The sequence below is a fragment of the Monopterus albus genome, unplaced genomic scaffold (genome assembly GCF_001952655.1).
Source record: "Monopterus albus unplaced genomic scaffold, M_albus_1.0 scaffold10.1, whole genome shotgun sequence".
NCBI lineage: Eukaryota > Metazoa > Chordata > Actinopteri > Synbranchiformes > Synbranchidae > Monopterus > Monopterus albus.
Window position 1 is genome coordinate 1,894,125 of NW_018127890.1, and position 21,648 is coordinate 1,915,772.

Genomic DNA, 21,648 nt, shown 5'->3' on the forward strand with positions numbered 1-21,648 from the left:
AGGAGGAGGATGAAAGTATAAGGACAAGAAAAGAGAAATCGAATGATGAAAGACTGTGGTGGCACTGGAGGAACGAAGAGAGATACAGTGATAAGAGATAAGAGAGAGATGGTGATTCTTACTGTGATAAAGAGGAAAGAACAATTGAAAGTCAAGATAATCATGTCCATGTGATTGTGTGTTAACATGTTTATCTCAGCTTGTGCAGTACATGCATTACCACTATGTGCATGCAGTAAAAGCCAACACAACACATGTTTTAGGGTTATAGGGTAGAAAAATTGAGATTTAATTACATATGAACAGTTGCAACCTAAACACGAGGGCTGCTGTCTTTCAGTTTTGTTTTCGCCCCCACTGCATAAATGTAAAACAATACAAATTGGCCACATCTGCCAAAAATGAGTAAATAAAAATCACCCATGTTAGCATCCATTTGACCTCTGAGTGCGAAATAGAATAGAAAGATGTAAACAGCGTCTGCTGACCTCTGTCCCAGGGTGTTCTGCTGGAGCAGCACACTGTAGCATTCTCCATCGGATCCCATTGGGCTTACAGAGTTTCCGCTGTGCTCCGTTTGCTGTATTGATAACCTGAACCCTGTCACCCCTTCTTCCATCCTTACAGATTTCCAAACCTCCTCGTCTTTACACAATGGACCAGTTCTGTCGCTGCACAAATGAAAGCCTGTAAATCCTTTTTCTTTCTGTCACTGTGTGTTTAATGCTATTGGCTACACTTTTCAGTATATAGATAAAATACCCAAACTAAGAAGCTTAAAGGCCTTGAAATGAATCTGTGACCTAGAGAAGCTCGCAGCTCGTCTCAAAGGCATATATTCATAATGAAGTGGTTCGTTTGCATTTGTTTTGACATAATTGTATGTTGCTGCTTTGTGCTGACCGAACACTTTAAAATGTGGTAATTGGCTGCTTCCTACATTTGATCCACATCTATGTAAGTACATTCAGTGTTTAGTACTTCAAAGGTTCTTGACATTCATAAAGTTTTAGCCAATTAGCAGTGATGTCAGACAAATACACTGTTACATGAAAGGGGTCTTTCAGAAACTCTATGCAGCAACGTTGTGAAAAGCATTTTGGTCAGTAGTTTCGAAGCAAGGACAGTATGCAATGGTATTTTACTTGTATACCAGCAGTGGTTTTGTAAAAGCTAGTTTTATCTTATTTTTGAACTGGACTCCTTAATCTTATATTACTGTAATATTATAATACATATAATATTTATCTCACTTATTTAACCTCGTTCTCAGGGAGAAGTTTGAATTAGCCTGCAGGTGTCAGCTGACACGCAAGATGTTCTGGCTGCTTTGTCATTGCTTATGGATGTACTCCAGCTTAGCATGAATATCCTCATAATGCTCTTTGAATTCACTCTTCAGAGAAATAATGCACTAACAAAGTTGTGCTGACAACATTTGGATACATTTATGGATAAACACACCGGGTCTTTAAAAACATTAGAGCATCATTTTTATTTCATTTTTATTTTGTAAAGTGTCCTGAGAATGACTTTTGTTGTGATTTGGCACCATACAAATAAATCTGAATTGAATTGAATCATGTTTTATTAATCAGATAAGCTGTTTCATAGCAGTTGAGAATCTGCTCTCTGCCTCAGATTTCTAGGTGCTCATGTCTCACATTTTGATGGATCTGTTTAAGCTCACAGGAATATGATGTACAAGTTCTGATTGGCAGTGGATTTTTATTTTCTTTTGCGTTTTCTGTCTAGATGTATTACAGTGAAAGATTTATATTGCATACTGTTTTTTTAATGTAAGGACCATTTTGCTTGCAAAACTTTCTTCCACAGTCTCTCCATCTTCACTTTCCTCAGAAGAAGGAGGATCTAATTTAGCAATGTGAGGCCATACCAATAAATAGCTGCTTTACTGAGAATGAGTCTGATTGAGGATTTATCCAGTCCTTTATCAAGACTGATTGTTTACTCTGGCCTGAGCTGGATTGAAAGGGGAGCTCTCGCTCCACTCCATACATTGGGGAGAGACATCTAATCATTTCTCTCTGTCTGTCTTTCTTTGTCTATATCTTACTTTCCTCTTTTTGTTGCAGTCTTTCCTTCTCATACTGTATCTGTCTTTGCCACTATCTCTTTGTCTTTCACGCTGTTACTGTAAATCCTTCCCTCTTCCCATGCCTTCCTTCTATCTGCACTTCTTTCATTCTTGTCTTATTTTTCTCCACCACCACACTGATCTTCCATCTCTGTCCAGTTCTATCCATTTCTCCAACCCATCCCCTTTCTTCTATTTCTGTTAGGCTTGCAAAAAGTCATACATCAAGTCAGAAATACTTAGTTCAGCTAAAGGAACGCCTTGCTCTGGGAAAAGTCACATTTGTGTACATATTTTGGTGGAAAGAAGCAAAACAGATGTTGCAAACTCGGATACATATGACCTTAGATCTTTGATTATTTTAAGACTCATCAAAGAAAGAAAGAAAGTGCACACAAGAAAAAAAATAGTGTTAGAGGTCACCTACAAGGTGCCTGTACCATCATTCAAGTTAACTCCAGGGACAGCGGGCCTTTTAGTTAACAAAGCACTGTAGTCTCGCTCACAAAGCTTTTCTTGTTACACAAACACACACACACACGACTTCTTCAAGAAGACAATAGGAGAGTAAATGGTTTTTCTGAAAGTGATTCCTACCCCCTTATTATTTATTCATGGGTCTGTTGGTCATTGCAACCTTGAGACCAGTGTGTGTGTGTGTGTGTGTGTGTGTGTGTGTGTGATGAATTCTGTAAGAGAGGAAAAGGCGGAGAGAGCCATAGATGACAAAAGTGGAGAGGCAAAGAAAAGAAGGAGAAGTGGGGAGGAGGGAGGGAGATGAGGGCTGCGGTCTGGAATATGGGTTTGGATTTCCGTCCTTGAGGGGTGAGTGGAAGGCGATCGATAGTGAGGCTGAGAGCGAGGCTGATCAGGTGGCAGCACGAGGCTGCACAGGCACTCAGAGGGAACACGACCTCGACACAAACAAGGTCACTGCATGACCCCTAACTGGTTGGTGAGATGGACAGAAAAAGCAAAAACAGAGTAAAGAAGTTAAGGAGGAGGGTGGTCACTAGACAGGTAGGCAGCAGAAGCTGAACTGAACTGCTTGTCAGTTCCCACAGTGGTTTTTATGGTGAAACATCAAACATGGAAGGAAAATGAAGGAGGAACAGTGGCAAGGCTCAAAGTAAAACAAAACCATGATAAAGGCGAACAGACAGGGATATATGCTGATGGAGTCAAATGAGAAGAAAAGTATAGTGAGATATATTTCCAAAAGAAAAATCTGTCAAAGAGACCTTTAAGAAGAAGAAGGAAGATGCTTTATCATATATGAAATAAAACCACACAATGTTACAACATGTTCCATGGCCAGATGTGTTTCAGTGTATGAATGAACAAGAACACAGTGACCACTAATAAAAGACAGACAGGATCAACACTCAAAGTTTAGCTAGGAAATTGTGTTTTGTATAGAACATAACAGAAAATAAGTTTGTGACATTTACCTATTAGGGTCTTCCAGGAATGAAGGCTTACAATAGAATGCGAGATAGAACATCTGCTACAGATCTTTGAGCCTCCCTGCATCTTGTGTACTTCGTGTGCTGCACACAAAAGCATTGCTCGGTGTTCCTTCAGTCTTTTAGAAGGTTATTATTAAGGTCTGTTATTAAGCTACATACAGACACTTTCATATACGGTATAAGCAAAACATTGCCACACAGCTATGCTGAGACTTAAGGTAGGGAGACTTCTGCTGAGCCCTTGGCTTCATGAAGAATTGTTTGAATAGATCCAGTTGGCTAATCAACCGCTTCACTGCAATCACTTATCACACACTCGATGAAAGCTAGTTTCAAATGTAGGATTTGTGTTGTGTGGATATCACTTTACTTCACACATGTGAAAGGGAAGGGACAAATGACCACATGGGCCGTATAGGCTGGAGGATGTGTTGCAGCCCATCCATCCACTTCGACCTCCTCCCTGTGTGGGCTCGGTTGCTTTTTATACTACGTCACCTCAGTTTACTCCCATCACATTTACTACAGCCACAAGAGTTTGCCTAAAAAAAAAACGTAACTATGGGTTGTAAAAGGCTACTACCATAGACGACTTGTGGTTTTGTTTTCTTATTGGAGGACAGTGTCTGCTGGTGATGAGTCTGCTAGCACAAGTCTCCTATACCATGTCTCTGTACTGAGTATCTGTGGAGTGTCTACAGACATGATAACACACTGTACTTCACAGACAAACCCCTCTGTGAGGTTAAAAATAATAAAGACAAGGTCTAATGTCTGTGTGTCTGCGCTTACAAAGTTAAACAAAATGGTGGAAAAAAGCAGACTGTACTGAACAGTGGCTGGACAGAGATAGACAAATGAATAGATCTAGCAGATAGAGGGATAAATAGACTGACAGAGACAGACAGCGAGATAGATAGATGAGCAGTGAGGTTTATGGTGCCGCCATCATATTTTATTATAGCTGCCGGTGTGCATTGTGAAGGCTGCTAATGCAATATAAAGATTTCAAGTAGCGCTGTAGATGGTAGTTTGACATTTCTGTCAGTGTGGGAATGTTTGGCTGGAAGCAGGTATGAGATTGGAGAACGTAGCTAGAAGGAGACACACACACACACACACACACACACACACAGCGCAAACACACGAGCTGCAGGCATAGTAGAGAGAGAATAAACAGTAGAATAGTTACTTGGAAAGGTCATTGTTTGACAGCCAGATCAATTTTCTTTTCTGAATTTCATGCAGAAATTTCAGTCCGACCAGCACTTGTGTGTGTCAGTGTAACCAAATCTCTGGCTCTTATATTGGTTTTCTGATATGACTCGGTTAATGTTTACAATCTTATTAGATACTGTAGATAGAAATATCTGTCAGGCTTTTCTTTGCTTCCCTCATGCATCTCTTGCTTCTTCCATTTCTCATTTCACAGCAGCCTGACATCATCGTGCCTCTCAGCAATGACATCATCTGCCCTGCACGCACACACACAGAAGGAAAAGGTTTCCCCATCCCATGCCATGCTTGTGCCAGTTAGCCATTACTCACTACTACTAACAAATCCAACACGGGTGGAGCGTGTAAGGTAGCGGGCGATGCTGCAGCTCACAGCTGTCGACACAGACTGTCTGGAGCGAAATGCTCATGGCTGCTGGTTCTGTCTGCCACTGTTTGTTCTGCTCGGTATCAAGCCATCTGATGGTCAGGCAAATGTTGAACAGTCTCCAGAAATGTGATTTATGTAAGTTTTTTAACATGGGAGAAAGTAAGTAGATTATTTGAATAGAACAAAAAGCCCTTCAAGAACAAGTGACACAGCTATTATCTATATTATCTTTAAACACTGCAGTCACCAGTGCCAATGACCTCATAGACACAGAAATTAGATATACACGTTCAAAGATCATGACATTATTGTGAGTGCTGATCAATCCTCTTCTTGTAATTTCATCACACCCTTGCTCTCATATTACAGGGGCAGAAAGAGCGATATAGGCATTCATATTGTATGACAAGGTTAGAGAGAGGGCTGGCGTGTACAATATCAGTGAGTCAGTTTTATTGAACTTTTTTTTTCGCTGTGTGATCTCCGCACTAAGCGCAAGGTGCCTCACTCTGATATAAAGAAGCAGAGTTATGGTCACTGTTTCTCAGTTTTATTCAAACAGAAGCAGCTGCATTAACTCATGTAAGAACTTACTGATGTGAAATCAATTATGTTCCTTTAGGCAATAATCAAGTTATGGTTTAAGTGGTTTTGTCAGTTACATACGCTATTGATTACACGTTTAAACAGGCGGCTGTTTATACAGGAAGATTAGATAATCAAAATGTCAATTAACCGACATCATGAATAAACATTCATCTTATATTTCCACCTCATCTTTATTCTCACTCAGCTCTATGTAATATGGGTTGTATGTCTCCCCATTTATCTTCATTTAACTTTAAAAAAAATATATTTCTTATTGTTTTCTGGTCTATTCCCTGTTTTATTTATATCTCTCCTTGATCGTGGTTTTATTCTCTGCCAACCTGACTTAATCTAATTCCTCTTTTAACCCTTTTTGTCACTTTTTCTCTTCCCATCTTTTTTTGCTATTTTTTCCAAAAATAAAAATAAGAAAGAAGTCTCTGCCATCTTTCTTCTACTCACTTATTCTGAAACATATCTCTTTCTGTGCTCTGTTCTCGCTGAATTCCCCTGCACCTGATGAACCGAGGGGTGATGCTTAGTCTCCTATTCTTTTAACCACCCATGTATCCCTCCTCTCTTCTCAGCTCCTTCATTCTACCTCCCATCTCTCCTCTCAGTGACAGACTCATTAAAACAGATATTTTTGTTTAGCCCAGTACTGTGTGTCTTTTGAACCTTGTCACTGTAAGTCATTCAGTTTTGCCAGTGTTTGTAAATTACAGCAGGGATCATTTCTTCTTGGTGTCTGTTTATTGGCCCAAACTGCTCTTATCAATCTGCATTACTCCTCTTTTTGTCACTGCCACTTTGTCATACCTGCCTCTGTTCTCTGCTTCCATCTCACATGTTTTTCTAAGATGCTGCATCCTCTGTGTTTGCATGTGTTTATGTCTCATGCCCGCGTGTTTGTGGGGGGTGGGGGGTGGGGTGGGGTTTGCGTCCGTGCCAAGTAGTATTCCCTGATAACAGGATTACCATCTTAAGCCTATTCATGGTAAGTGAGCCAGTTGGATGGATAAAGCACTGTCGTCGACTCCAGTGGCATTACTACAAGAGAAGAGTTAGCGGAACTGTAAAAGGCAAGCTGAGCAAGCTCTTGGTGAGAGGGAATATAAAGGATTCAGACTCTGTAACACCCAAAGAAGCAGTCTAGAGAGAGGGGAAGCCTCACAAGCTAAGTGCTGCTTATGGCAGTGTCAAACAAGGAAGGGTTTAACTTTTCATGGTGGTGTTTTACTCAGTGATTATGCTTTGTGTTTGTTTGATGTTAAATTACATTGAATAGAAACACTGCAGATTGGATCCACAAAAACATGTATTGCTAGTCAAGTCAATTACACTGTTCTAATTGCTCTGTCAGAAATGTAAATGTGAGTGTGTGAAGCGATCGGTAGTCATTTGCAGATTGTTTCCATTGTTTTTATTACTTGTGACAGCTGTGCTGAATATTGATAGGACATTAGCTAAAGAGAGAAAAATGGGGACCATCATCTCAGCCTCTTTTTTTCTGAGCTAAATGCTAATTCATTGTTAAGGTCTCTCATATATTGTTGTGTAGTTTCCTCTAGACAGCAGCGCACAAGGGTGTGACAGCCATTGGAGCAGGTCTGCTGGATCCTGTTGAGAAGTGTCACTCAGAGGAGAGAGATGAGAGACATTTTAGGAGAGGGAGGGAAAGGGTGTATGGGTACATGTGTGAAGGGATAGGTGAGAGAGAAGGGACAGCGAGAAACAGAGAGAGAGAGATGAGAAGAAAAGTACACGGCTGAGACAATCACAAACATACATAGTGTAGAAAAAAGAACAAGAGGAGGGGGAGACAGACGGACAACTGCAGGCCACTAACCCGCCAGTACAGCCAACATACGTCACCTTTCTCTCCTTCTATCCGTTGCAAGGGATCTGCAATAAATCCTACATTTATTAAGCTCATAGTGTGTCAGGAAACCACTGATTCAGCTCTGTGCTCAGTTTGGAGGTTAATCATTGTCTAATAATTGTCTAGTTTTACAAAGTCAGGTTTTACTGCCAGACTGCTGGATTTGATTGTAGTGGATTTATCAGTGTGTATGTGTACCTACAATAATAAACTGGCACCTCTGTGTGTTGTTAAATTTCCATCCGGATCATGGAGTAGAGCCCATTTACTGTGGCTGGAGATGCTGTGAGCTATGTTGGCTTGCTTGTCAGGATGCAGCATAGCTGACATTGTCAGTAATGCCTGTTTATCTGTTTCACAAAAACATTATGGGCCAGCATAACAGGCTTCAGCTTCAAGCCTTAAATGGAGAGAGTTGTGTTTCACTGATACTGACTTCACTGAATCTCCAAAGACTCATCTGCCGAATAATATCAAATTCTAATGTATTTCAAAATGAATACAGTGCCAGAGGATAGGGGGTACAATCCTGTACACTGTTTCGACCATCACAAAGACTCAGACATCTTTACTGGGCTCATCAGTGTAAACAATGTGATACCAATCACCATTCACAGCTTATTGCTGTTTGTGCTTCTCACAATGCAGACATTGGTTAAAAACTGGATTTACTGCAAACAATAATCACACAACATATGAACACTAATGGAAAAATCTACTTTCCCACTTGGCTCTGGTCAGTCTTTTAGTGCATTCCTCAATAACCATAATTTGAGCAGGGCCTAATGGCGCCAATAAAGAACATAAAGTGGTCCCTAACTTCTTCCTGCAATTCTCTGATAAAGCTTCTTTTCCCAGCAATGCATCTGTTTTCCTGTTGAAACATCTTTGTCCTAGACAGCACACAGCTCCCGAGCTGAACACAGACATGGCGAACAAACCTGCTGCGTTTCATGTTGAGCTGGATCCCAGAGGATCCCGAACACTCCCTTCACATTACGCTTCTAACCAAATGTAAGAAGTATCATAACAAAAGGTTCTGACTCAACAAATGTGCCTTCATGTCCCAGCATGTGTGAGGGAGCAAAGGTCTGGGGAAATGTGTGTGTTTCATGTGTGTAAATGCATTTAGACACAAGATCTTATGACAAGCGAGTGTTTGGTGGCTTTCCTGTACTTTGTAAATAAAGAAAGGTAGGGGAAGAGAAAACCATTCAGGCAGGGACAAGATGAGGCTGTGAAAAGGACTGAGAGAGATATCCAGACATATCCACCGGGACCTGAGTAGAGAAGAAGAGCGGCGGTGCACACCTAATGAAGGAAGAGAGAAGAAAAGAGGAGTGAAGGGAGAGAGAAAGAGGTCAGAGAAAGAGAGCACAGGTGATGGTTTTAAGCCGCTGGTGTCACAGGCAGATAAAGGCTCCTCAGCCGCCTGGCTGTCATCTGCATCGCACACAATATCCCCTTTATTTGCAATATCGCCTCTCTCTATTTTGCTTCATCTGCCTCCCTGGTGAAGCAGCTCCCAGTGTGATGCACTTTTTCTCTTCCCATCACACAACTGCCAGTGATACTGTATATATCACTCCCTCTCATTCTCTATCTTACTTGCTCTCACTGGCTGAAAAAAGAAAACTATATCTCACATGCAGTCTTTTTTTCTCACACACATACCCTCTCCTTACCTGCTGTATTTCTCACCAACCCACGCTGTTTTTCTATCCTCACACACTTTGTTTCTCTGTTTCCTTACATGAGTTTTACCCTGAGATCTCCTTATCTAACACTAGTATTTGCAGTATTATCCTCAGCACTGCTTCTTCTGAGTGCAATACATCATCATGATTTCATGCACAAGCCTTTTTTTACATATGGGAAATTTCATCAGGGACATATCAGTAAACATACCACAACTGCTTTTTAACTGAAATATATTATTACGCTCCCCCTGCTCCAAAGCCCCCTCATCTAATCTTGCTATTAAAATTCTTCTAATCTTGAATCTAATCATAATGTTTCTAAACTCTAATCCTATGAGTAAAATGGAAAGTGGAAGCAAACAAAATGACCAAAATTTATAAGATTTCCTTGTAAGCCTTGGATCGAGAGGATACAAGCAGAGGAACACTGATGCACACTTCATGCTCACTTTCACTCTCCACCTTTTTCTCTCTCTCACAATGGTCCATGCACACCCATGCACAAACAAACACATGCATGCAAACTGGAGTCACTAAACCATGGAGGGAAAGGATTCGGTTCATTGCTCACCCTGGCTGGTTTGATCAATGGCAGGCAGCCTCTTCCAAATCCCTCCCACAAACAGATCTGAATAAACAGACCGGGAGCGTTTACACAGGCCCTGATAATCTGCTAATCCATATAACCTGCTCTGTAACCAACACACACGCTGACATGCACTCAGCAATGAATATGGACACCAATGTTGTGTATATATGCAGGAACATAAACAGACAAGTGTGCATGAAAGCAGGAAATGCACAATTCTACACACAAGCATTTGAATACGAATACGTAAATGCTCAAACTGTATGAACTGTATGACTTTTGCCCATTATCGTCTTTGACCTCCTCAACAGGGCATGGCTGATAGTTTTGTTGAGGTTGATAACAGACAGAAGGGTTCATAGGAATTAATGGACTCTACACACACTGCACACATACACACGAGTGAGAATAACCTTCCAGTGCTGATGGATTTCACATACCACTGAAGCGTGTGTGTGTGTGTGTGTGTGTGTGTTTGTGCAACCTGGGTTAACAGAGCCCTGGTTGAATAAAGGCCTGTTAGTAAAAGTGGCTTTGAATACAAACGAGAAGGTCAGTGGATAAATGTGCATTAAAAAACCCACTACAATGTTATTTATTATTTCATGGTGTTATATTTTATTTGGGTTAAAAAACATGTTAAAAAAGTGTAAATTCATTGGGTTCCATTGTAATTTGTTTTGAAATAGATGTCATCTAGACTTTTATTTTGAAAGGGCACGCTGCTGCCGAGAGCCATGTGACTAGTAACAGCCAACCATATCGCTGTGACCTCTCTAGTTCAAGAAGAGGAAGATGCAGAGCCAGCTGTTATAGAAACTGTCAAAATGCTGTTTTTCATATCCTGAAAAATAAGTATTTTTGGTTATCCAACCTGTTGCTCTTACAGAGGTTTTTTTTATTTTTGCTTTACATTGCTGAACAGGACTTGGTGAACGACGAAAATGTATTTTATTTCACATACAAGTAATATTATTGCAATATGTTATTCTTTTCATGGAAATAGAAAGCTATGGTAGTGAATTTGTGTTCTATTAAAAAATTGTGAATATTATGGTGCCTTTTGAGCCTAATTGAGGTACATGCAAGTCAATGTCCTAGCATGTTTTCCGCCGCCATTACGGTAATGGCGCCATCTTAACGAGCACCAATTAAGAAAAGAATTGTCCCTTATTTAAGTTTTAAGCTACCTAGAGTTTTATTTTAAGTATTTATGTATGTTTTATGTTGTTTATGGTAGGCCTTAAGATTTGGTCGAATGATTGTGAGCTGGAGAGAGAGTTTAACAACACTTGTGTGGAACGAGATGGCGAGGCTCCCACGACGGATCTTATGAACTGTGCATATGCCAGAAGCTAAACGTTCTCTGCTAGACTGGATCTGGATCTCATCCAATCTGGTAGGATTTACCCACAATTTTCTGCAGAACAGCAGTGGACTCCAGATAGATTCAGAATTTGGTACCGGTACCGGTACCAAAATGTTGGTATCGTGACAACACTAATTCAGAATTTGCTCATTCGGACTGATCTAAGGACTAAGAAACAACAAAAGGACAATTTAAACTGTGGTGCACAGTTTTGTTCAGCCTTTTGCTGAATTATTTTGGGTTTATACATTTTGTACAATTTTTATTTTTATTTTTTTAATTATTTTGTTACTGTGTGTAAATGTCTGTTCTGTTTAAATCTGTAAATACTTCAAATGTATTTTTACTGGTCGGTGGTCATTGTTAAACTCACCTTGCTTACTCAAGGGCCCTAACTGCTCCAGTAGACGAACCTAGCCCATTTAACTGGTCCAGATAATAGTTTTTATCCTGTACACACCCTCGTGAGTGGTACATTTGTGCATCTGATTAATCATTTACCATGTTGCCGTCTGCTGTGCATTGTTCCCACAGCTTGATGGAATAATTGAAGCATGAAAATAAGCTATATATTCTTTTTCAAACCTCTTAATGGTCTGAGTTGAGCAGCATGAGTACAGAGCTCAGTGTCATTAACTTCCTCGCTACTGTACAGAGTAGTCAGAGTTATTGTATCTCCAGGAAAAAAAATACTTTTATTTTTAATCAAGTATTTGGATGGTCTTTATTTAATTTTCTCCTTTTGCACTGAGTTAGTAGCATGCATCATTTTTGGAGATTCAGTTAAAAATTGCACTATATTTAAGGGGAAATCTGGCTATTGACTTCTGTTTTAAGTTGTGTTTTGATAAAATCTTGTTTGCATATTCCATTAATTTGCTAACTGGCAGATTTGCCTGAGAATTCATATTTTTACTAGAGCGTCTTATTATTAAACTGTTATGCCACTAGCTCAGTCTAGGGGGATGAGGAAAGTAAAATAAAACTAGCCAAAGGAAATTCCAGGAGTCACTTGGTTCAGCTTTGGGTTTTATTTTATTGCCAGGCTTAACAGCTTAAAATTAACTTCAGGAAGACCCCAGGCCAAAGTAACAAATAAAAACAGCCCTAACCTAAAAATTGTCCTCTAGGCTAAGCTGAAGGAAATAAAAGACACAAACCTCTGTCTGGCTCCCTGACAGCCAAGATAAACAGGAAACAAAAGGCTAAGACAAAACAAAATGACAGCTCTACCTACAGGCTGCTGACAATAGGTCAGTTAGTTCAGGTAACTTCAGAGAAAACATCTGAGCTTAGCATAACCAGAATGAGACTAAGGACTACATCCTCACACTGACAACAGACAGAAAACAGGCAACAGAAGTAGCCAAAAGGCACAAATTCTTCTTCTTCTTGTTCAGTGGTGGGTGGGAACCAACTTTGAGGTGCATTAAAACAAGGCACGGGGCAGTGGTGTTGCCTCACAGGTTCGAGCCCCAGCTGACCTGATGCCTTTCTGTGTGGGATGTGCAGTGTTTTAGAATCAACATTTTTGTTATGAAAGTGAAGTCGATGTCGACTAGGTGCTGATGGGGTCATCACGATATCATCCAAAAAACAAAACAAAACAGCTTTAACAGGTTCTCAGTGTCACTGGACCAGTAGAATTGGGTGTCATCCACCAGTTGGCAGTAGTGAGCAAATTGTGGCTTGGTGCACCAGAATGAGGTGAAGAAGAGCTCAAACTACACAAGGACAAGCTTCATTGGAAGTGTTTAAAACATTGTGGTCGATTTTGTATTTGTGTGTGTGGTTTGTTTGCTCCTCTCAGTTAAGTGTAGTGCACAGCTGTGTCCTGAATGTTTCTAAAAGATGCATCCACTACCTTCTATTTTGAATGGGAGCTTTTCTGTATTTTGTTTGCAGCACTCTTAAAGCTGTTTTTTGAAAAACAAATGATGAAGTGCTTGCCATAGCCTTTCACGCTGTTACACTTTGACTGATTCTATCCTTCAGTACACTTCAGTACAGCATCTTTGTTAATTGAATATTTTCTCCCCTCTCCTGCTCTCTTCAGATACGGTGGACAAAGACGGCAGGCAGTGCATCAGACAAGTTCCAGGAAACCTCTATCTACAATGAGACGCTGCGCATCGAGGGCATCCAGAGGGTGCAGGGGGGTCGCTACTACTGCAAGGCCGACAACGGGGTGGGGGTGGCTGCCATCAAGTCCATCCGCGTAGATGTGCAATGTAAGTGGGCACGGAGAAAAATAAAAACTCCTTCCACTTCTAGACCACAGCTGACTTTCACTACAGCCGTTCCCACTATTGGAGAAGACAGAGATGGGCAGAGATGGAAAGATTGGAGGAGGAAAGATGAAAGACAGATTGGATAGATGATGAAATTTCAGGTGGGAATGGCTGCCAGGAGTATTTGATGACTTATGGTGGAGAGGATGAACAGGTGAAGATGGGGGATTAGGGGGAAAGAGGATAGATAAATCGAACTGCAGTCTATGGGAAGAGTATAGATAAGAGCTCTTGCCACACATTGATCTCAATTTCACTGCACTTTGTTCTTATAGAATACCGTTGTTTCAGTGGATGGACAATGCAGGTGTGTGTACTCCACCAATGAGGTTAATCAGACAATCACATACTCCTGGAAAAAAGTAAAGTCTGTGGGATACCCAGATTTTTATAAGAGTTAGTCCAGGCAGTACGGGCTCCCTAACCCACTGTTTCTCAACTAACCCAGTTCCCCTCTGCTCTAAAGAAACAAGGGAGGGTGTCTGAGACTCTGTCGTGGCTCCTTTATTATTGTTTGTATATGAAAGGGAATTAGATCACGTTGCTGGTGTAATTTCATCTTGGACACCAGTAATTTTCCATAGTGACCCTCCACACTGAAGAGTTTTAACCCATACGAATTTCAGCATGTGACATTGTGGTGTTGTGGAGAGCTATGCAACATGTTCACAATTTGCTGAAATTAAATAAAAAAACATCCACTGACCTTGGTGGAGGATTAACAAGATAAAAAGTGAAGTGCAAGGCTGTTAAGCCAGAACTGCTTGATCACTGCTGAAGTTACAGTAAGCTTCAGCATGTCAAGAACAGACACAGTGTGGTGCCCTTGGTTTGTGTTCCTTTATCTGTTCTTATTAAAAATACTTTCAAAATGTATTCTTGTGCAGCCAAGGTTACTGTCAATTTTTGTAAATTAGCCAGTGTAGTTGTTGTACATGCTGAGGTTAGCAGCACTGACAGGTTGCTATTCATTCCAAAGGCTCAGATGCCACATCATGAAGATATAGTACAATACAGTATGTGATTTGGAAACTTTTTTTCTTTTTGTTTTGTGGCCTCATGTTCAGACTAGACCCACCTAGCTCAACATGTGACAGTTGAGAAGCAGTGTTGTGTTGTAGGGGCCCCGTGCTGCTGCTTGTTTCACTGCCCTACTGTCCCTGTGAGTCAGGGGCCAGGTCATGGCAACAGGTTGATTCACATGCAACTATATACAGACAACACATCAATACTACTGTACACTTTAATTTCATCCCTAACACCCTAAAATCTTTTCCCCATCCATTATGTTTATTGCATAGATCATTCCTTTCTTCACTGATTCAATCATTTTAATGACCAGTTTATAGGCTAACGGAAAAAAGTTGAATTTCCAAGGGTCCTACAACAGTAAGCGTCTGTTACAGTGCTTGCCTCTCATTTGCTAAATTAATCCCTTTGTCTGCTCTGCTTTGTGTACAGCACAACACTCTGGTCTGCCACTGCTCCTTTAGTATCGCATCTTATGCCATCTCTTGCATATACGTGCAACAGCATAGTTTAATGTAAGTGTATGGGCACATCCATAAAAATACAGTACACACACAATCTGTGTAGGATTTTAAATTGACCTCTTTGTGGGCTTCACGCTGCCTTCCTCTTCCCTCCTTGCCCCTTTTCGCTGATAGTGGTACCTCTCCCCAGGCACTAGCTTGATTCTGTTTGGGGCGATAGTAAACAGGTTGTATTGTGAGTGTAGTTGTGACAGGAGGTCCGTGACACTAACCAGCTCTGACAGTCGATACTTGTTCAATTCCCCATCCCCCATGCTGCATTAGACCCAGCGGCAATCGGCCACGCTTCCTACACAGGGCGACCTTAGTGCTAGAGCAGTGTAACAATTAGCCCAGGCTACTGGGCAAATGGAGAAAGAGGCAGAGATAAATAGAAGAAAGTGGTGGGGAAGATGGAGGTGAGAGTGAGGAAAGAGGGGTCGTAAGCAGGGAGGAAGGAAGAAGGAAGGGCAGGGAGGGAACAAGCAACAACCACCACGGCTTAGTGTTGAAGTCAAAGTAAAAGATGCAATGTGAACAGTATGGAGATCAACTGGAAAGACATGTAAACAAAAACAAAGCCCAACAAAGTCAATGTACATGATACTATGTATATGAATGTGCAGGTGGGTGGCAAATTAAAGAAGAAGAACTACATGGTTTAAGGTGTTGAGCCAGTGGCCACTAGAACAGTGTTGGTCTATGTTATGTGATTATTGAACAGGTGCCAGAATAGCATCATCATCGTTTTTATCTTTATCTATTTGCCACCAATCTGTACAATCATTGTAATAAATTATTTTTTTCATAAGGGATTGGGGTCCTAAAAACTAATTTTATATCTGCTACTGTTCAGAAAACATTGTTCCATCAGTTACTTTTAGGGGGATATTTACTAAACCTGTTGCAAATTACCATCAGGTGCGCATAATGTCACAGCACCACAATTTACATTTAGTGGTGTATTTACCAACACTGATGATGTAAAGGAACACAGCTGCATGTGTGTTAGTTTGAATACATGGCTGCTTCTAAGAACCCGGTGCCTGTATTGTGCATGCATGGACTAAGACAGAGCATAGGACAAAGTATAAGTTTACAGTGACTGAACTTTACTATGGTTGAGTAAATCAGCAAACATACTTTGGAATGGCAGTCGTAGTCTCCTGCCAGTCAAATCATCCTTTATTTCATTCAGTAATTTAAGTTTCACCTGAAAACTTGTAAAAGGCCCTCACATTCTCCTCTGCCGAGTGAAACAATTTACAAACATCCTCTCCCTCCTCAAGCATGTTGTTAACTCTGAAGAGATCTCAGATGACTAACAGCTGCCATGCTGAGGCAGGGCCAAAGATTTTACACCCTGCTCTCTCCTGACTGTAATTTTCAGCCACACTTCTCTCTGTGGCAGTGGTGGTAAGTCAGGTGCTGAGGGTATTTGTATAAATGTCCGTTCTCTCCTCCTTTATTTTGCCTTCTGGAATGGGAGCAACTTAAGATACATATTGCGCGAGATCAAACAAATTCCTGCAGTGCCACTTTTTCTCTGTCACAAAACCCCATTGTGACTCCTTAGTAAATATGAACACATGTGATTTCACTGTTTAGCACCAAAAAAATTAGCTGCAAATCCTTAATAAATATCCCCCTTAGAATTTGATTGTTGTTTTGACAAATACAGTAACACTTAGGCCTCAGTAATTAGCCGTTGTGATTGCTGCTTGTTTGCTCAAAATCAGCTTCATCCAGGCAACACTGTGGGCCAAAATTTGGCTTATCTGGCTCTAAACAACTAACAAGCTAGCAGCTGGTGGTGAACACAAACTCCAGCCTCCAAAACACCAATGGATGATGTGTCTATAGAGATGGCGCACAAGAAGCAAGAGAAGCAGCAGCTCCAAGCAAGAGTGTTCAAGGCCAAACTGACCTACACAGTAAAAAGTCCGGTGTTGATTTGACTCTCAGAGTTGATTTTAACTCTATTTCAGAGTTTATATAGCTCCACACTTTCCAGAGTTCAATTAACACTTTCGAAATGGTTAAATATTTAACACTTTTTCAGCATTACCTTTTTTTTTAACTCATAAAAGTGTTAAGGAAACACCAAGAGGGATTCAAATTAAATACGGCAGAGTTACCTTTTATAACTCATAAAAGTGTTAAGGAATCACCAAGAGGGATTAAAATTAAATACGTCAGTTACATTTGGTAGTGGTAGTGTCACTCTGTTCAGTGTTAACCTATGTACTTTAAAATGTGTTTAAATAAAATCCACACACAAATTAATTTCCATAACATTTATTTGTTTTCTTTCCCAATTCCAAGTCAATTGTGTAATTCAATTAAATTACAAAGCAAGGTACAATATACAAACCTTCATCTGCAACACTATAAGAACTCTGAATGTCAAACGGCCTATAAAATTTAAGCTTAGACATTTTAACAGTACACCTTTCCTCATTTCGTAGTACTCTAAATGCATGATGATGTTCATCAAAAATCTCTGTGAATAGCTTGTTTCCTAATAGATAAATCAGATTTTCAACCAAAAGTACATCACTTATTTCACAAAAAACTGGCAAATCATCTTCCACTGCAGTGCAAATTACAAGTCCAGCTCTATATTCTACACCATCAACTTTAACCCAACTTGTTGAGAAAACATCATTTGACAAGTTCACGTCAAGCATTTCAATGTTGACAACATTCTCAGGTGTCAGGGAAAATGACTTAATTGGCCCATACTCAATATTACTGAGGGTGAAGGTTTCCCAGTGATGGGCAATGGCCATCTGATGCTTTTTTGCAAATGATTTAGTTAAGTTTTTAAAGTTTTTCAAAGAATCTTTAAACCACTTGTGCTTGGCTTCAAACCGCATACTCCACATATATAACAAGGGGCCAATTTTCCTTATAGAAGATGGGTAATGGATCATAAAATGATGTTTAGTGAATCTATAAATGCCCCCCCCCCCCCCCCACAACTTGTGAACGAAACAACTTGTGTACACTAAGTTATACTAAAGTTAGAAAATAAAATGTAACGTGTACTCTATTACAAGATTTTGTAAACGTTCCCATCCCTAGTTCCAACCATTTGTGCACACGCGCGCACGCACACACGTAAGCACTCGCACAAATGCAGGACGAAAATATGCCGCAGCATATTCACGTTTCAAAAATATTCACGTTTAATAAACCCTAACACGGTAGTAACGATAGCAATTACTTAAATGTAGAGGGCAACATACGAGGAGCCTGTCTGGGCATGTTCACGGTTGCTGCTGCTCACAATGACTAAGACACAGAAATGAGTAACTAATGTTAGCAACTACATTTCTCAAACGTACTATTTGCGCACAAAGCATACACACAGTACATGTAATAACTTAGTTTATCACGTCAACAGCAACAACACGTTACAGCTCCTTCCTTTACTTAACGTTAGTTATAAACTGCGTCACTAGCTAGCTACCACGCTGCTAGCTAAAATGCTAATCACTTGGACAAATTACATAAACGTCTAAACTTAGCATCGATATGCTTTGAAAAATGTTATCCGTGTATGTTAAATACAAGCTACATATTATTGTTGAAGTCACAGGATCAACTAAAATGTTTCTGTAAGTAAGATATATATTTTTTACTTAACATTCCAAAATCCACATGCGAGACGACAATGGCGATGACTTTTCACCCGAAGGACTGAGGATAGTGGGTGGATCATCACTAAATCTCTTAGGAGTTGAACTAACTCCACTGTAATCAACACTGTCAAATAACCCCAACACTGAACAACACTTTACTCCCAACGTGTAAAAATTACAATTTAGGAGTTAAGATTAACTCTGAAAACTTTAACACCCAAATTTTAACTCTCCAGTTTTTGCTGTGTACGTAGCCTAAAGAACACATGACCTTCCCAGGAAAATCTTAGTGGGTAAAGCAAAAAGGTGGATAGAAAAGAATGGTGGCTGATTGGAACTGAACAGGCTGTAGCATTGAGGCTCATAATTTCCACTGAAAAAAAGTAAAACAGTAGGGAAGAAGATACAAAATTAGAGGAAGAAGAGAGGCCAAAAGAAAAATGAAGACAATGACAAGGAGAAATAGAATGGGAAGGAGAAATGAAGAGAGATGTATGGAATTTGAATTGTTAAAAATTCAGTAGTTAAACTGGAAAAAAAAAGCCATGGCTAAAGAGAAATGCTGTCAGTGGAGGAAAAGTTTAAAATGTAGTCCTCTAGTGCCCCATTATTTGGTTTCAAATAGTTTTTACTCTGTCAATTTATTATAGATTTTGCTCAATAATTCTGAAACCGTGCTAATTCCATTGAGGCCCATATAATACAGCACATGCACTCATATGCTTTTCAGTTTGTCTGCATCCGACAGACCGGTTCTTGTACTAGAGGGTAGAACGTGCTGTTACCTGCACGGGCTGTAGCTCTCCCTCTGTGTTTCTCTTAGTCATCTCACATCTCATTGTTTCAATGCCTCAGCATTTTTTAAATAAAATGACCAAGCACTGCACTTTCTAGTCACTCTTTGAACTTCCTTTCCCCTTTCCTTTATGCCCTTCTGTCATGTTGTCATGTCATACTCTATTTTTCCTTACTTCTTTGTGTCCTTCCTCACCTGTGAACAACACACCAATGCGTGATGAAGCAGAATTTCTTTTGTGCATGTGTGTGTAGTCCTGTGAAGTGAGTCAGCTGGAGTCTTCCTCCTCTCAGCTGTGAGGCTCAACAAAATGCCTTACATACAGCTTTAATTTTGCTTTCATACAATCACACAAATGCAAGTAGTCATACATGCAAACACAAATGCCTGCATGACATGTTTATATGTGGCACAAACACATCTTTTGCAATTACATATAGTAATCTACATGAGCATGCATGATGCATTTGGACACACTTTTAAGCATGAACTCAGATTTGTCCAAAAGCGCACACACTTCAAAGCGTAGCGTGTGAGAACCAGGGTAACAATAGGGGAAAATCAGGAGGACAGAGAGTGAATGACAGATGGAAACTAAAAAGAGAAAATGAGTGGAGAATTTCAGGATTGGAATAAAGACACATATTCAGTATTCTGCTTTGAACATCAGGCACATATGATCAGAAGACGTCACCTGTATCACACAGGAGACACTGTCTCTCCCTCAGTCACTTCATTGTTTTCCTTTTTCATTTTCTCTTCTGTCTTTCTTCTTTCCATCTGAGCATTTCTTCCTTTTTTTTGGTATGGACTCACACACAGATCTGTCTTCTCATTCTAAATTCTATATTCTGGATTTGGCCTGTGATTGGTTATTAATTCAACATGTATTTACAAACCAGAGGTTTTGAATAATTCAGCTGTTACAGAATCGTTACTGCCTGGCAGCTTGTTTTCTGTATGAACCGACCTTCAGCTGACCAATTATCTTCTTTCTTCTGTTAGTCTTCCCTTCCAGCAACAAGCACATACAGAACATTTCCATGAATTTACAGCCACTTAGACTTTCCACTCAGCAACACCTCATTCTCACTCATCCCTCCATCACATTTGGGGGGGATCACCTGTATCGACCAGCTGACCAGTGACCTGGCACTCTAACCATTGAGGCAGTGGGACAGTGAGCAGGCAGGGTTTAACTTTAAGTAGCCTCTACTGATGGGATGGACTTGGTTCAGAAACCCACCCAATGATACTTTAGCATAATTCAGGAAAAAAAAAGATCTGTGAGAAAGAAAAACCTGCTTAGATCAATTTAGTTCAGATCAGGTCCTCACTGTGGATTCACTCTCTTCAGGACACATTAAGGTAAGTGATGATGGTGATTATGATAAAATTGATATTGATTGAACATTAGTTTGCAGAATAGCAAAACTGCCAAGGTAAGCTATGTTTGTTTTCTATTAAAATAGTGGAATTGCAATAGAACAAAGGCATCACTCTATTATTGTTAAACTTGACTAAGCCTGACTGCAGCATGCTGTAGTGTATCTACAGCATAACATAGAGCCTTGGTTTTTGTGCTTTACACTCAGACAATTTCTATATATTTCACTGATCATAACTCATCTCAACATTTAAAATGTAGCATTATTTCTTTACATATGTATTATCAGACCAATACTTAATTGTTTTAAATGATTAGAACAAATTTTACTAGATAGTTTGAAAGATGCCAGGCTGCTCAGAGGATGGCCTTCATTCAAAGTTTGAGGCACTAACCTCAAACCTTGACCTTCTAAGATTCCGAGCCTTATCTTATCCAGATCCATTTGTACAGCCTGGAGCAGTACAGAAGTTTCCCCTATATTTAGTTTTATGTCTGACAGGATGTGGTGGTGTTATTTTCTCATAGATGTCCGCTATTCTCTCTACACCGGAACCTGTCGAGGTGCAAGCTGTTATGGGATATCGGAATATGGAAAATGCTGTGACAGTGGGGATACGGATGCTGACATTTATGATGCTGATGCATTGAAGCATTGTTTCTTTCTAGTATTAGTTGCTGTTTGTCTTGACTT

General features: G+C 40.1%; 1 protein-coding gene across 5 annotated transcripts in view; it reads left to right on the forward strand.

Moving 5' to 3' along the window:
• mdga1 (MAM domain containing glycosylphosphatidylinositol anchor 1) overlaps positions 1-21,648 on the forward strand; it is a 177,489-nt gene that overhangs the window by 57,973 nt on the left and 97,868 nt on the right. For 2 of the 5 annotated variants that reach the window (XM_020589876.1, XM_020589877.1), the window contains exon 4: positions 13,358-13,532. In XM_020589876.1, the coding sequence (XP_020445532.1) occupies positions 13,358-13,532 (175 nt within the window). Of the gene's footprint in view, positions 1-10,667; positions 10,879-10,904; positions 11,056-11,172; positions 11,332-13,357; positions 13,533-21,648 lie in introns of those variants that run through there. The other 3 variants (XM_020589878.1, XM_020589879.1, XM_020589880.1) reach the window with 3 other exon arrangements.